The sequence below is a fragment of the Diadema setosum genome, chromosome 18, assembly GCF_964275005.1.
Source record: "Diadema setosum chromosome 18, eeDiaSeto1, whole genome shotgun sequence".
NCBI lineage: Eukaryota > Metazoa > Echinodermata > Echinoidea > Diadematoida > Diadematidae > Diadema > Diadema setosum.
Window position 1 is genome coordinate 11,182,961 of NC_092702.1, and position 15,712 is coordinate 11,198,672.

Consider the following 15,712-nt stretch of genomic DNA (forward strand, 5'->3'; position numbering starts at 1 on the left):
TATTATAGGTAATGTATGCGAGTAAAGTTCATGGCACGAGTGGGCATTGATTATTACATTGAAAACGGCGCAATCAATATCATAATACAACCCAGTGTGTAGACCATATTCGATACACTACAAAATAACAATTCGCACATTGTACCTCCTGTACTGATGACATACCGCGCGCCCTTGCTTATCGATTTCCTTCATGCGAATTCCACCATGATTTTCGAAAAATAATGGAATGTTGTTGTTACTTCTGGCTTTGGTAGAACTAGCAGTCACAATTAATCTATTATGATGTAAATTATCAATAAGCCTTGAGTACAATTTTGTTGTTGTTGTTTTTTTTTCCCGAACACAAATCACGTGGTTATAATGTGGCAATCGTATCTCACATGCAAATCTTGTGTAGCGGAGCGGGATAAATTATGCAAATAATGCGTGACGTCACCATCAAACAACAAGTGTGTATTCACGAGAAGACAGTGAAACTACCACTGTTTAAACAGCGCAAATATCGCCGTGAAAATTATGGATAAATATCGACTTCAGGTAAGTTTTTCGCGTGAAAATTTAGCAAATCAAGTGTAATGCTACACATATCATATTCATATAATTTTTTAGATATTTCGTACAGCATTTCCATGTTTTTGGTGTGTTTTATCGCCACCATTCATCGTCAACGCGAATGAAGTTTCGATTCGAAGTTTGACCCCTTGGTGTTATGTTTGAGGGGGAGTGTAATATTACGACGGAGTGTGTGTTGGAGTGTGTGTGCCGGATCCGGAGTGTGTAAACCCTATGGAAAGCCTACACTACGTGTGGATATGGATCCCCAAAATAATCGCATTTCGGGCCCTATTAATAGTGTTATTTTAATGATTTTTCTCTTCATCCTTTTTCCTTACAGTGGGTCGGATCAAAGTGTGGGCAGCATGGGCCCTACAATTTCTTCAAGAGCTTCAAATTTTCTAAAAATTCAAAGTGGCGAACCTTGTCGCTCGGCGAATTCTTCTTCGTGAAGTGTTCAGAAACCGACCCACTTTGCATAGCTGAACTACAATTATTGTGGGAAGACAAGGCCATTGAGGGAATTATGCTATCCAGTTCTCGACTGTATTTCCTTCCCGAGCATACACCTGATGGCAGACACCATTCCCATGGAGATGTAAGTGAAGTCTATCATGAAAATATAGCCCTGCATATTTTATATAAGAAACAAAGCCCCTAATAAATTACTAAGTCTTTGCAATCTACAGTCTTTGCATCACTGCTATACTTGCAGAGCCTCTTGGGAGTCTATCACAAGCCAAAATTGTTTATAGGTGTTGGATACAGAAGAGATAATGTACGCTTGTTTACACAGAACAGTGCACAAGTAGAATGCCTGTGGCTGTCAGTATGCACAGTCACTCACAGAGGAGAGCAAAGGAATTAAACCGAGTTGAATAGATGACCTCTATGGTGTTGGTGGGTTTACTACAGTATGCATAATGTGGTAGACTTGGTGAAAGGGGGGGGGGGTACAGCAGCAGGGTGCACAGGGCTTCGGTTTTGCTATGAACTTGTTCAGTTGCTCTTTAATATATGTTACCGTGTGCATGTTTGAATGTGTGGGGGGGGGGGGGAGCTTTCTGCCAGTACTTGAAGAGTCCATATGTTCGACATTCTAATGCATGCAAATCTCATCTGAGCGTTTCAACGAATTGTTGAACTGCAGTTCATCATCAATCATTTGTTCAACTGCCCAGCTGCAGAGTCCATCACAAATGCAGTATCGGTATAATTTCTGTCATGAACATGAAATGCCCCCTTAATGTTAACTCTTAATTTCTAACTTGGATCATACTTTTCTGAATGAATTCATCATAGATCTAGACTGAGATTTTGCATATTGCTTACAGCATTTGATTTTCATCAAAGACAGCTTTCATGATACAGTGATTTTTTTTTTTTCAAGTTGCATCTTGTTCATAATTCAATGTTCAAAGTATCGATGTACATTTCTGTACTTACAAAAATTTATTTTCTGTTGTCATTACATTTATCAGTGTCAGCATTGGGAGTTTTGCTATTTTGTCAAGCCTGAAGGTGACTTAAGGAAGTAATTTAAAAACAGGAAGTGTACACTTACCAGAGAAAGATAACGCTATTGTACGCAGCGGTGTTGAAGTTTAACTGTAGGCCTGTCATTATCATAATTTAACATACAGTCAAAGTGTAGGAAGTGATAATGGGGAAAATCACACATAAACACATTATTGAAGGAAGTGGAGAATTTAATGTATTTTAAGGAGTCAGTCATGAAAAACTCAAAAGAGTCAAATGCTGTGCTTGCCTTGTTTGCAGGAGCTGGCTCATTCAACATTACAATTTGTCAACTTCCGCAGTTTGACTGAAAACATTCTTTGATGTAGATCATACCGCCGAGACATAATCTGTTCACTGCCTGTTCACTGAACAGTCTTAGTCATAGTGAGTCATTTTGTGGCGGGTGCATGTATAGATGTGTGAACTTGATTCAGTTCTTGGTTGTTGTTGGCTATTAGTGTCAAGCGTTGTTAGTCAGTGTTTAGCAAGGGCCCTTTGAATTGGTTTGCCTGTTTTCTTTAGTTTGATCTGGGTGTTGTTGTTTTTTTTTTGTGTGTGTGTGTATTTTTTTTAAAGTATACATGCTGGCATCTGGGTTTGTATTTAAATGAATTAATTAGACTACCAATATATTACAGTATTTATTCACAAGTGCTGGTAAGGACCTTTCAGTGGTACGCTTGGTGACGAGCTAACAAAACGTAAAGTTACAATAGAAACAAATCAATATTTTTCTGGCCTGTGGGAACAGATGACAATGAAGAGTTTTTTTTTTTTTCTTTCTTATCTGCAGTTCTTAGGTGTAAAAAAGGATAACAAGGAAAGTTAAATGGAAGACAATAAAAGTCTTATGAAATGTACATAATGTAATTACTGTTTGGTTGTGTAAAAAAAAAAAAAAAATCAATGTAGTCCATTGATTGCAAGGACTTACATGTAGCTAATGAAAATTGTTTGTCATCTTCATGTTGTTTGGAATATCTTGGCTGGTCATAATAGGCCTATGGACTGTAGAGGAGCCCTTTGAGAGAAATTCATGGCCACCGCCACGTTCCGGGTTTTTTCAGCCGACAAACACAAAAAGAAGAAAAAAGAGGTCTTCAGTGCATCTTTCTCATTGCACTTCTGGGTTTCTTCAGCTGACAAGCAAAAAAAAAAAAAGAAAAAGGGTCTTCAGAGCTCAAAGGTTTCATTCTAGGGCCTATTCTTTTTTTCTTTTTTTCTTTTTTTTTTTTAGTGCCACTTTCAAAGTGGGCTCCCTCCCCCATTTCGACAGCCCTGAAATTGGATGAGTTTTGATTAAAATTCCGAATTTTGTGTCTGAATGGCAAAATCAAATCAACTGAACAAAGAATCTGTTGACTATTTTATGGGAATACGGGGTTATGGAAAGGGGGAAAAACAATGATTAAAGATAATAGAAAGTTTTGGTATTACCTCAAAAGTTTCCCTGAATTTCCTTGTCTTAGTTTGTGTTTCAGGTTAAAGTACCTTTCATATAACTAACACTGTGAGACTTACTCGCCCCAAAGTGCTCTCATGTCTTAGTAATCATGCAATAATGGTTTCGTACCAGAGCCCCCGCCGTACGGCGGCGAGGTAGTACACGTATTGTACGAAACCATTATTGCATGATAACTGCGACCAGCAGCGTGCAGCCCCATACGCATACTGAGTAGCTAACTGCGACCAGCAGCCCCATACACATAGCTAAATGGGGCTTCGCATTGTAGCTTACAGGATCTTGACAGATTTAGTATCGCGGGTAAATATCAACTTAAAGATAATAAAAAGTTTTGGTACCTCAAAAGTTTCCCTGAATTTCCTTGTCTTAGTTTGTGTTTCAGGTTAAAGTACCTTTCATATAACTAACACTGTGAGACTTACTCGCCCCAAAGTGCTCTCTTGTCTTAGTAATCATGCAATTAACTGCGACCAGCAGCCCCATACGCGTAGCGTAATTGGGCTTCGCATTGTAGCATTCAGGAACATGACAGATTTAGTATTGCGGGTACATGTCAAGTTAAAATCCCAAAATTTCTTCAATTTGAAGACTTACCAATTAAGTTGAAGTATTGAAAACAGGCTTAGGGCAACGTTTGGTTCTGCCAATAGTCCCTTTCTGTTCGAATTGATGACTGAATGTGACTCGGTCGAGAGGACCTTGGGAGAACTACGTACACTGAATACTACAGCCAGTGCATGAGAACACATCACATGCATGCACACAGATTTCAAATCCATGAACGGATAAGATGTTTGTGTGCGCACTGTGAGACTTACTCGCCCCAAAGTGCTCTCATGTCTTAGTAATCATGCAATAATGGTTTCGTACCAGAGCCCCCGCCGTACGGCGGCGAGGTAGTACACGTATTGTATGAAACCATTATTGCATGATAACTGCGACCAGCAGCGTGCAGCCCCATACGCATACTGAGTAGCTAACTGCGACCAGCAGCCCCATACACATAGCTAAATGGGGCTTCGCATTGTAGCTTACAGGATCATGACAGATTTAGTATCGCGGGTAAATATCAACTTAAAGATAATAAAAAGTTTTGGTACCTCAAAAGTTTCCCTGAATTTCCTTGTCTTAGTTTGTGTTTCAGGTTAAAGTACCTTTCATATAACTAACACTGTGAGACTTACTCGCCCCAAAGTGCTCTCTTGTCTTAGTAATCATGCAATTAACTGCGACCAGCAGCCCCATACGCATAGCGTAATCGGGCTTCGCATTGTAGCATTCAGGAACATGACAGATTTAGTATTGCGGGTACATGTCAAGTTAAAATCCCAAAATTTCTTCAATTTGAAGACTTACCAATTAAGTTGAAGTATTGAAAACAGGCTTAGGGCAACGTTTGGTTCTGCCAATAGTCCCTTTCTGTTCGAATTGATGACTGAATGTGACTCGGTCGAGAGGACCTTGGGAGAACTACGTACACTGAATACTACAGCCAGTGCATGAGAACACATCACATGCATGCACACAGATTTCAAATCCATGAACGGATAAGATGTTTGTGTGCGCATGCGCTGGCCGTAGTATTCAGTGTATGTAGCTCTCCCAAGGTCCTCTCGACCGAGTCACATTCAGTCATCAATTCGAACAGAAAGGGACTATTGGCAGAACCAAACGTTGTCCGAAGCCTGTTTTCAATACTTCAACTTAGTTGGTAAGTCTTCAAATTGAAGAAATTTTTGGATTTTAAATTGACTGTTACCCGCGATACTAATTCTTTCATGATCCTGAATGCTACAATGCGAAGCCCCATTATGCTATGTGTATGGGGCTGCTGGTCGCTGGTAGCTATGCGTATGGGGCTGCACGGTGCTGGTCGCAGTCAGTAGTTTTGTACAATACACATGCATTGTACTAATTTTCGCCGCGGTACCACGACGGCTCTGGTACGAAACCATTATTGCATGATTACTAAGACATGAGAGCACTTTGGGGCGAGTAATTCTCACAGACAACGTACTTTAACCTGAAACACAAACCAAGACAAGGAAATTCAGGGAAACTTTTGAGGTACCAAAACTTTTTATTATCTTTAAAATCCAGAAATTTCTTCAATTTGAAGACTTACCAATTAAGTTGAAGTATTGAAAACAGGCTTTGGGCAACGTTTAGTTTTGCCAATAGTCCCTTTCTGTTCGAATTGATGACTGAATGTGACTCGGTCGAGAGGACCTTGGCAGAGCTACACTGAATTGACGGCCAGCGCATGCGCACACAAACATCTTATCCGTTCATGGATTTGAAATTTGTTTGCATGTGATGTGTGCGTATGCGCTGGCCGTAGTAATCAGTGTATGTAGCTCTCCCAAGGTCCTCTCGACAGTCACATCCAGTCATCAATTCGAACAGAAAGGGACTATTGGCAGAACCAAACGTTGCCGGAAGCCTGTTTTCAATACTTCAACTTAGTTGGTAAGTCTTCAAATTGAAGAAATTTTTGGATTTTAAATTGACTGTTACCCGCGATACTAATTCTTTCATGATCCTGAATGCTACAATGCGAAGCCCCATTATGCTATGTGTATGGGGCTGCTGGTCGCTGGTAGCTATGCGTATGGGGCTGCACGGTGCTGGTTGCAGTCAGTAGTTTTGTACAATACACATGCATTGTACTAATTTTCGCCGCGGTACCACGACGGCTCTGGTACGAAACCATTATTGCATGATTACTAAGACATGAGAGCACTTTGGGGCGAGTAATTCTCACAGACAACGTACTTTAACCTGAAACACAAACCAAGACAAGGAAATTCAGGGAAACTTTTGAGGTACCAAAACTTTTTATTATCTTTAAAATCCAGAAATTTCTTCAATTTGAAGACTTACCAATTAAGTTGAAGTATTGAAAACAGGCTTTGGGCAACGTTTAGTTTTGCCAATAGTCCCTTTCTGTTCGAATTGATGACTGAATGTGACTCGGTCGAGAGGACCTTGGCAGAGCTACACTGAATTGACGGCCAGCGCATGCGCACACAAACATCTTATCCGTTCATGGATTTGAAATTTGTTTGCATGTGATGTGTGCGTATGCGCTGGCCGTAGTAATCAGTGTATGTAGCTCTCCCAAGGTCCTCTCGACAGTCACATCCAGTCATCAATTCGAACAGAAAGGGACTATTGGCAGAACCAAACGTTGCCCGAAGCCTGTTTTCAAGACTTCAACTTAATTGGTAAGTCTTCAAATTGAAGAATTTTTTGGATTTTAAGTTGATATTTACCTGCAATGCTAAATCTGTCATGATCCTGAATGCTACAACGCTATGCGTATGGGGCTGCTGGTCGCAGTTAATTGCATGATTACTAAGAAATGAGAGCACATTGGGGCGAGGTTAAGTCTCACAGTGTACATAAGTTATATGAAAGATACTTTAACCTGAAACACGGAAATTCAGGGAAACTTTTGAGGTACCAAAACTTTTTATTATCTTTAAAAAAACAAGACCTAGATATTTCATTGGGCATTCTGATATTTTCAAACCTGTCATGTTATATTATGAATGGGATGTCAGAGGCCAATTAAAAAAAAAAAAAGAAAAAAAAAGAGAGTAGTTTCTCATCCTTGTGCACATCTGATTTTAGCTGTTTACTTGTTTTTCAAAATGCCGATGAAACTATCAAACATGTGTACCCCCCCCCCCTTCGCATCTAAGTCTCAAAACGACTTTTCCGATAAATTGTATTGGTCTAGAAAAAAAAATCGGAAGTTCATCTACAAATCGTGATTTCATGCAAATATTGTAATCTCTGATTGTGAGTACTTACAGCTGTACCGTTACCACTAGCGAAGAATCCTACAAACCAGCAGCGAAGTACGGAGCACAATTGAGGACATTCATCACTTGAATGTACATCACATGAATGGACAAATTCCCACTGCCCGTATACACTTGTACTTTTGTATGCATTATCATGGCCATTGCTAGTGGCTTGGTTTCAAACATCAGTTACATGTACATGTAGGGCCTATTTGTAGTACTCATGCGTTGCTATCACACTAGGATGCCAGTGCTGTTAACACACTGGGAATTATAAATTTTCAAACTTAATCACCGTAAATATTTCACAACCTAAACACGCAAGTTTGCATTTGAGTCTCAAAACCCCCGAAGAAAAACACTTTGAGACACTTTTAGACATTATGGAATAACTTGATCACTTGATTTGAAGCTCTCAGGGCCACACTGCTGTCAAGCAGTCAGTAATTCACTTCTTACATGTACAGGTACACGTACCTACATGTATAGTATGACATGCTACGATACATGCTTACAGACACACAGCAGTGCTGTATATGTGTAGAAAACATCAAAATTAGCGTCAAATATGCAACTATTACCTGACATTGGAGACTCGGATGCAATTACAGTGAAACCCCGTTATAATGAGGTCCGTGGGACCGGCGATATTACCTCGTTATAACCGGTACCTCGTTATAACCGTACACATCAAAAACAAAGAAAAACATAAACACGACGTCATAATATACCCAACAATGAAAGTTAAGAACATCCTTTGCATTGTTATTACACAATTATGGATCATTGTTTTCGAGAGAATAAAGGGAAATTATTTGTGAATTAGGCGAAAAAGTCGGGGTTGAAATAGGTTAATTCTTTATTTTTCTTCCGAAAATCTCTTCGCATAATAGTGCACGTTATGTTCTCGAGAAGTAGGCCTATATTATATCAAAATCACATTGTATAAAATGCGTTGTTTACCGCTTTACTTGCGAGGTATTTTTACGCTGTTGGTGTCAAGCGGGAACGCGATAATTTCATGAATCATTTCGGCTGTATTCTTATACAATGTATGATCGTTGCGCCCGAAAGGATTAAAATGCGTTGTTTATTTTCTTCCGAAAATCTCTTCGCGTTTTGTACATCCGTTCTTGAAAAATAAGCGACAGGATTGAATTTAGAAAGTTGTGATCCTTTTTACGCAGATCTGTTCCTCATAGACCATTCTGAAAGACAGAAAATCTTCATTGTGAAATGCGTTGTTAAAATTGTGATAATGAACAAACCCAGATCTATTCAAATTGTTAAATGCGTTTGTTTCTTTTTCTGAACACCGACTAAGTATGCGTTATTCAACTATTTTTACGCTACTGTCGACCGGCGAGATCGCGATGATTTCAGAGTAACATTCGTGCGTCGTTAAGCGTAACTTGCGGGGTATTTTTACGCTGTTGGTGCCCAGCGGGAATGCGATGATTTCATGAATCATTTCGGGTGTAATCTTATATAATGTATGTTCATTGCACCCGAAGGGATTAAAGATGCGTTGTTCATTTTCTTCCGAAAATCTCTTCGCATTTTGTACATCGGTTCTTGAAAAATAATCGACAGGATTGAATTTAGAAGGTTGTGATCCTTTTTACGCAAATCTGTTACTCGTAGACCATTTTGAAAGAAAGAAAAATCTTAATTGTGAAATGCGTTGTTGAAATTGTAATAATGAACAAACCCAGATCTATTCAAATTGTTAAATACGTTTGTTTCTTCTTCTGAACACCGATTAAGTAACTAAACATGCGTTATTCAACTATTTTTACGCTACTGTCATCCGGCGAGATCGCGATGATTTCAGAGTAACATTCGTGCGTCGTTTACCGTAACTTGCGAGGTTATTTTACGCTGTTGGTGCCCAGCGGGAATGCGATGATTTCATGAATCATTTCGGCTGTAATCTCATACAATGTATTATCGTTGCGCCCGAAAGGATTAAAGATGCGTTCTTTATCATCTGCCGAAAATCCCTTTCCATTGTATACATCCGTTCTTAACAAAATTGCGACAGGATTGCGTTATTCAACTATTTTTACACTACTGTCACCACGCGAGATCGCGATTTCATTAATTTTTTCGGCTATAATCACACATTCGTATTTGCTAACCAGCAAAAGAACTGGAAGTCGGGACTACAAATTTAAAACATATAATGTTGAGTTGCACACGCATTCCATTCCATATTTGCCACTAATGTCGCTACATGAAAAGTTTTTGAGTGTGTTATCTTTTTTCCCTTGTTGCGCTGTGGTCTGACCTATAACATTACACACGCGTGTGATCTCGCGAAAAAGAAAATCGAGTGATTATGTTTAATAATTTAGTAGGAACATCGAATGGTATTAATGTGTTTTTTTGCGTGGTTTAGAAGAAAACATGGAAGGAACCATTCTCTGCAAAACAGGAAAAAGACATGGATAGCGTGAATTCGATTTTCAATGTTTCATTTGTCTCATGTTTGAAAAGCGGCAAGTCAAGAAATGGTACCTCGTTATATCCGATCATATTTCTTATGTTTTTCTTTATCATGATGCGCCGAAAATGTCGTTATAACCGGAATCTCGTTATAACCGAACTCGTTATAACCGATTCGTTCTGCCATAGGTTTACACGCAAAGGAAAACGGGACCGACGCGATCACCTCGTTATAAGCGGTTCCTCGTTATAACGGGGTTTCACTGTAGTTCAGGTTTTGAAATGTTTAGGGTTGGTTTATGATTGTAGGGTTGGTTTATGATTGTTTAAAAATCATTGTACCAGGCAGTGCAGATATACGCAAGCACCTTGCATTGTGCAGTGGCTTCAGATCAAAGGTAAAAGATGTCAAATACAGGTTTCCCTGTCCAATTACGCACTCAGTGCATGCAAGATTAAAAAAAAATATATATTTAATTTCACGATAATGCAGCCAAAAGTACAAAATTGTCTTTCATAATCAGCATTTGGCAGGAAGAAATGCACTATACTGGTAGGCATTCAAATTTCCCACAGAGAAAACATCATTCATATTGACCATAGGGCATTCTAGTTTAGCACGGAAGAACTTGTGACTACAGTTCATTCAGTTAGTGTATTCATGTTTTTAGCTAGTTCATTCAATTTAACACTGTATGAAATTACAGGTGTGTATAGTATTTTACTTGTTCAAAGATTTGTTTTTATATGAATATGAACTTCTTTTACAAAATACATTGTAGACATGTCGCTTTTCTGTTTTCTTCACTATTATATACAATGTACATGTTTGAAAGGTTTACATACATATATAATGACATTATTCTTGATGTGATCGTAGGTACATGTAACATGCATTTGTGTTACTTTAATACAGTCAGCCTCGCCTAAGTCGACATAATCGGGACTGAGCAAAACACATTGACTTACAGTACGCGTAAGTCGACATTTTGTCGACTTATATATGAAAATTAATTTCCAGTGTACAAAGTAAGATTTGGACCGTGATGCCGATCGCAATCCAAATCTCACTCCTTTTGCCATCGAAACATGCCTACTGTATCTTAGCACCGATCCTATTTTAGTTCGTGCATAAATCTCGCCCGGATAGTGAGGTAACGACACCTCACAATTGCCCCATCTCTAGAGAGATTTTGAGAGAGCGGGATTAGAAATCTTGGCCCGTTTCTGGGAATTTTACGTTTTAAACTTTATTTGAAAAATCAAACACAAATTCCCCTAATTGCATGCAACTTTGTGGTTTAAATTCAAGTGCGTTGCTGAAAAGATATATGCGTGTGATATCGTATGATTCTGTCGACATGATTTTTCAGTGCCGACTGAGTTGAAATATGTATGATTTTCCTTCCGTAACTCTGAAAAAGACTTGTTCTTGGGCTCCGATTTGCAACCGTACCTCTCTATACAAGTTGTACGGCGCGGACCCATGTGAAAAGAGGAAAGTTTGTTAATCCGAAAACGACATTTTATTTTCTGAGCCCCGTTTTATCAAAAGATAAATTTAACGTTAAGTCAAGATAATCTATGATTAACCTCTCATATCAACTCTAAGTCCACTTAATCTATGATTAACTTCCAAACCCACTTGAAGTCCGTTTTATCAAGACACCAGAGTTGAAATCAACTCCAACTTCCTCCCAAATCAATTATAAGTTTTCTCAACCGCTCCAAATCCATGATAACTTTACAGTTGATAAAATATCAACTCTAAGTAGAGACAGTTAGGTAGACTCGATTGTAAGGCAATTTACAGAAGAAAGATGACCGTCACACTTTCCTAGTCTAGCTGGGGTCTTGTCACAAATGTTTGTCTGTTAACTGCTCACTTTCTGTAACATTTAGTTGCGTTTCTTTCATGTAATTATGGTCTTTTCCTTGCATAAAATTCACGATCGGCACGCATTGCTTACGCGACTGCTGCATGCAAACACCCTAGACAGCAGTCTCAATCCCAGCCTGCGCGCCCGGTGCCTCGGCCCGCCAATCAAGCCATCGCCAGCAAGGGCAATTTAAAGGACAAGTCTACCTTCATACAAAGGATTGAGAGAATGCAGCAACATTAGTAGAACACATCAGTGAAAGTTTGAGGAAAATTGGACAATCTGTTCAAAAAGTTACGAATATCTTAAGTATCTGCGCAGTCACTGCTGGAAGAGGAGACTACTACAGTGTATGATGTCACATGCGTACAACTATACAAGGAAAATAAAAAGAGAATTTCACAAAACTTTACTTTTTGAATAAAGTGCACATTTCTTCGACTTGCTACTGACGTATGTTAGGGGTGATATTATTCCCCCTGCCTTCTGAAAGAGAGAAGTAGAGTGTTCTTTTGTCATGCGAGAAAAATGGAAATATGTTGATTTTTCTTTATATCGTTGTACTCATGTGACATCACAAGCTATAGTAGTCTTTTTATCCAGCCGTGACTGAGCAGAAACTTCAAAAATTAATAACTTTTTAACGGATTGTCCAATTTTGCTCAAACTCTCACTGATGTGTTTTACTAATATTGCTGCATTCACTCAACCCACATGTCTATGAAGGTGAACTTGTCCTTTAAAGTACGGGTAACTGAGTAAATGGAACCGCGTCTGTGTGCAATGCATATCTTACCACAGAACCCATACTGTATACGCTATAATTTTCGCGTACATAAATTTTCGCGAATTGCCACTGTCACACATATTCGCGAGTGGTAAAATTCGCGATTGGGGGACCAGAGAAAATATGAAGTGGCAAAGAAAGTGTGAATTTTCAACTTACTAGCAAATAAAAATGATACTAGTTATACACTGCATGAGAAAAAAAAAAAACTTACCAAACTCTGCGAACTAGTAAGTTAGAATTCAACTTTTTTGAAGTGGTTATTGCCCATCGAGCTAGATTTCTGACGAGTGGTACGAGGGGTACGAGTACTCAATACTTTAGTATGTCTTCATTAAGTAGACGTGGACTAGCCCGACCACCCCCAGACGCTGTTAATACGCTGTGCTGTGCGAATGTTACTTACAGCGACTTGGCTGTGTACAGGCCCCTACTAGTAGTTAGACGTGGACGTGCTTTATGTACGTAAACAAGCTTAGCCAGTATGGTCTGTTCGGTAAGCCTGACATGGTATACTAGTACTGAAATGTTCGTATCATCAAGGCAAGGGATTCATTTTGGAAGGTAATATTTTCGCGTGTTGTTAATTTCGCGAATAGCTCCCGACTCGCGAAATTCGCGAAAATGAAACCAATGCGAAATATATAGCGTATTATACAGTATATGCGAGGAAACCAGTGATTTCTGACGTGTGTAGGCCTACGTAGAGCTAGTTCGTCAATAGATACTAATTAAGAGTTCAGTAGGCCTATACAGAAAATAAAGAGTTTAATTCTATAGCACCGAGTACGAGAGTAACTTAAGATCTAACCAGTGAATAGGCCTAACTAACATTTAATAGGCCTAAGACGTAAGTAACGTTACACAGCGAGTCATTTATACTTACCGTATTCACTGCATGACTATAGTAGCGGCGTCTACTAGGTCTAGAATTTCGACATGTAGACTCGCGATCTATTCTTTACGCCGATCTGCGCCGTAGAGGTAAAAACAAGCTACTGTAGTCATCACACTCACAAGTTTCCATAATCCTACACGTAAACACACAAGCCTTGAAACAATGCATAGGCCTACACGAACTTCACCTTGGACAGTCAGTTACTGAACGTTTTTTATATCCATGTCAATGAATACTGCGACTGAGATCTTACGAAGTGCAGTGTGCGGGATCTTCACGGTACGCGCGTACGCAGATTTTCGTTGAGCTCGAGATGTGCTAGATCTATCGACCTACAAGTGTAGCTAGCATGCAATGCATGCTATAAAACGTAGCCTGCTGCCCCGTGCGGCCCGAACACAATTACGATGAGGTGAGGTCGATGAGATGAAAAAAAAAAAAAGAATTTAGACTTTTTTTCATTCTTTCTTTAGCTTAAAATGGATAATTTTGGGTTTAAAACCATTCACAAATTTGTAGAAGATGAAATTTGTGGAAAAAAACAAACTTGAAAGAGCAAAAGAAAAAAAACACGACCCGGAATTTCTGTGATTTTCGGTCGGTCGCGAAGGGCAAACAAACAATTTTTTTTGGGGGGGGGCCTTCAGAGGGTGATGAGGAAGAGGACTCGTCATCTTCAATATTATTAAGAAGTTCAGTAGCAGCAGGGGGTTTAGTAGCACCCTCCTGTATTGGAGGGAGTTCTTTCTCGGCAGGGGCCTTGGCATGGACCTCCCCCGACCCCCAAGGGGTTTTCATCTTCTTTCGAGTACCTTGTTTCTTCAGCATGACAACCCACATGGCAAATTTCTCTCAATGGGTTGATTTTATCATGGACGTACAACAAATGTTGTACGTCCATGATTTTATACAGTAGCCATGGTCATGTGTCGGTAGCATTGGCAAAGTAGAAAGAACTTCAGCGACACCATCTTACAAGAGTTTGAAAAGACTTACAACTATTTTGCAAACGCTGTAAACTGTTTGCGGAAATGTATTCAAACTAGCAGCACCCGTGGAAATCCACGGGTCTGAGGGCCTCATATTTTTTTAATTTATTCATATTTCTTTCGCCCCATTTTATTAGTCAAGAAAGAACTTCCCTTTTTTTTATACATGAGTCCTCTCTGGCCCCCACGGACACACATCTTTTCTCTTCATTCGAAAGCTTGAAAGTAGCTTATACATTGTAGGCCTACAGTATGTCATGATTCATACTTCTTTTACCACATTTTCATTTAAAAAAAAAAGATTTTCCCACCCAACGCAATCCCATCTAATTAAGTGAGATGTCGTCCGTTCCTAATTTTGATACACTTATTTGATCGATCATTGCACACGTACATAAACACACACACAGACACCTTTTGGGTTCATTAAAAAGATGCAAATAAGTTACACACTGTATATCATCACTTATATTTCTTTTCCCACGTTTTTATATGAAAAACCCATCTGTGCCCCTTCCACCCAATGACAATCTCATCCGAGGGTTATGATTTGTTCCTGAAATGCATTTGATGGATGATTCATCGTTTTTCCTCTCTCTCCCCCTCTCTCTTTTTCTGTCTCTTTCTTTCTGCTGTTCTTTAATTTCCTCTCGAGAACATGTGTCTATATAGACAAAATCAGACTTTTCATTAAACAACCCGTTCATTTGATCCTGACTTTTGTTGTATTTTTTTACTTCATTTTTTATATATTTCATTTTTTTTCATCAAGAATGTTGGTGTTTGTGTGTGTGTTTATAGAATTGTAATGTCACTGGAAGTACGCTAACTATTCCACTGCTCACTTGTACAGGATATATTATAGAGTGTGAGAGAGGGTGAGAGAGGGAGAGGAAGAGAGAGCTAGACAAATTTCCAGAGAATGTTTTCTGTCCTCTTTCTCTGTCTTTCTTTTTTTTTTTTGTGATAGCAGTGTTTTTTATCCTTTCGAGAACCCGTGTCTGCATCAACGAAATAAGGCCTTTCAGAAATTGACCTGACAATTTGACTCGGATTGTCGCTGTGTTTTTTACTTCAAATATGGAAATATCATTTCATTTATTTTTTCTATTTCCTTATTTTACTAATCGTGTTTTGTTTTGTATTGTCATTTTTTCTGTTTTACCCCCTTTATGTGGAGGAATAGGGCCGAGAGGGTTTGTGTGTGCACAAAAAACAACAACAACACACACAAAAAAAAAGAGAACAAAAGTATTTTATAGGGAGGAATAAATATTTTAGGGAAGGGAAGAAAAAAAAAAGTTAATTCGTCCATGACAAATGTCCGACGTGCGTCTGATACATGGAGTTGTCG

The 15,712-nt window shown here is 39.0% G+C and overlaps 1 protein-coding gene across 2 annotated transcripts in view; it reads left to right on the forward strand.

Moving 5' to 3' along the window:
• The first annotated feature begins 435 nt into the window (after positions 1 to 435).
• Positions 436 to 15,712, forward strand: part of LOC140241639 (uncharacterized) — a 214,646-nt gene continuing 199,369 nt past the window's right edge. For both annotated transcript variants that reach the window (XM_072321378.1, XM_072321379.1), the window contains exons 1-2: positions 436 to 540; positions 899 to 1,156. In XM_072321378.1, the coding sequence (XP_072177479.1) occupies positions 520 to 540; positions 899 to 1,156 (279 nt within the window). In that variant the 5' untranslated portion in view covers positions 436 to 519. The remainder of the gene's footprint in view (positions 541 to 898; positions 1,157 to 15,712) is intronic.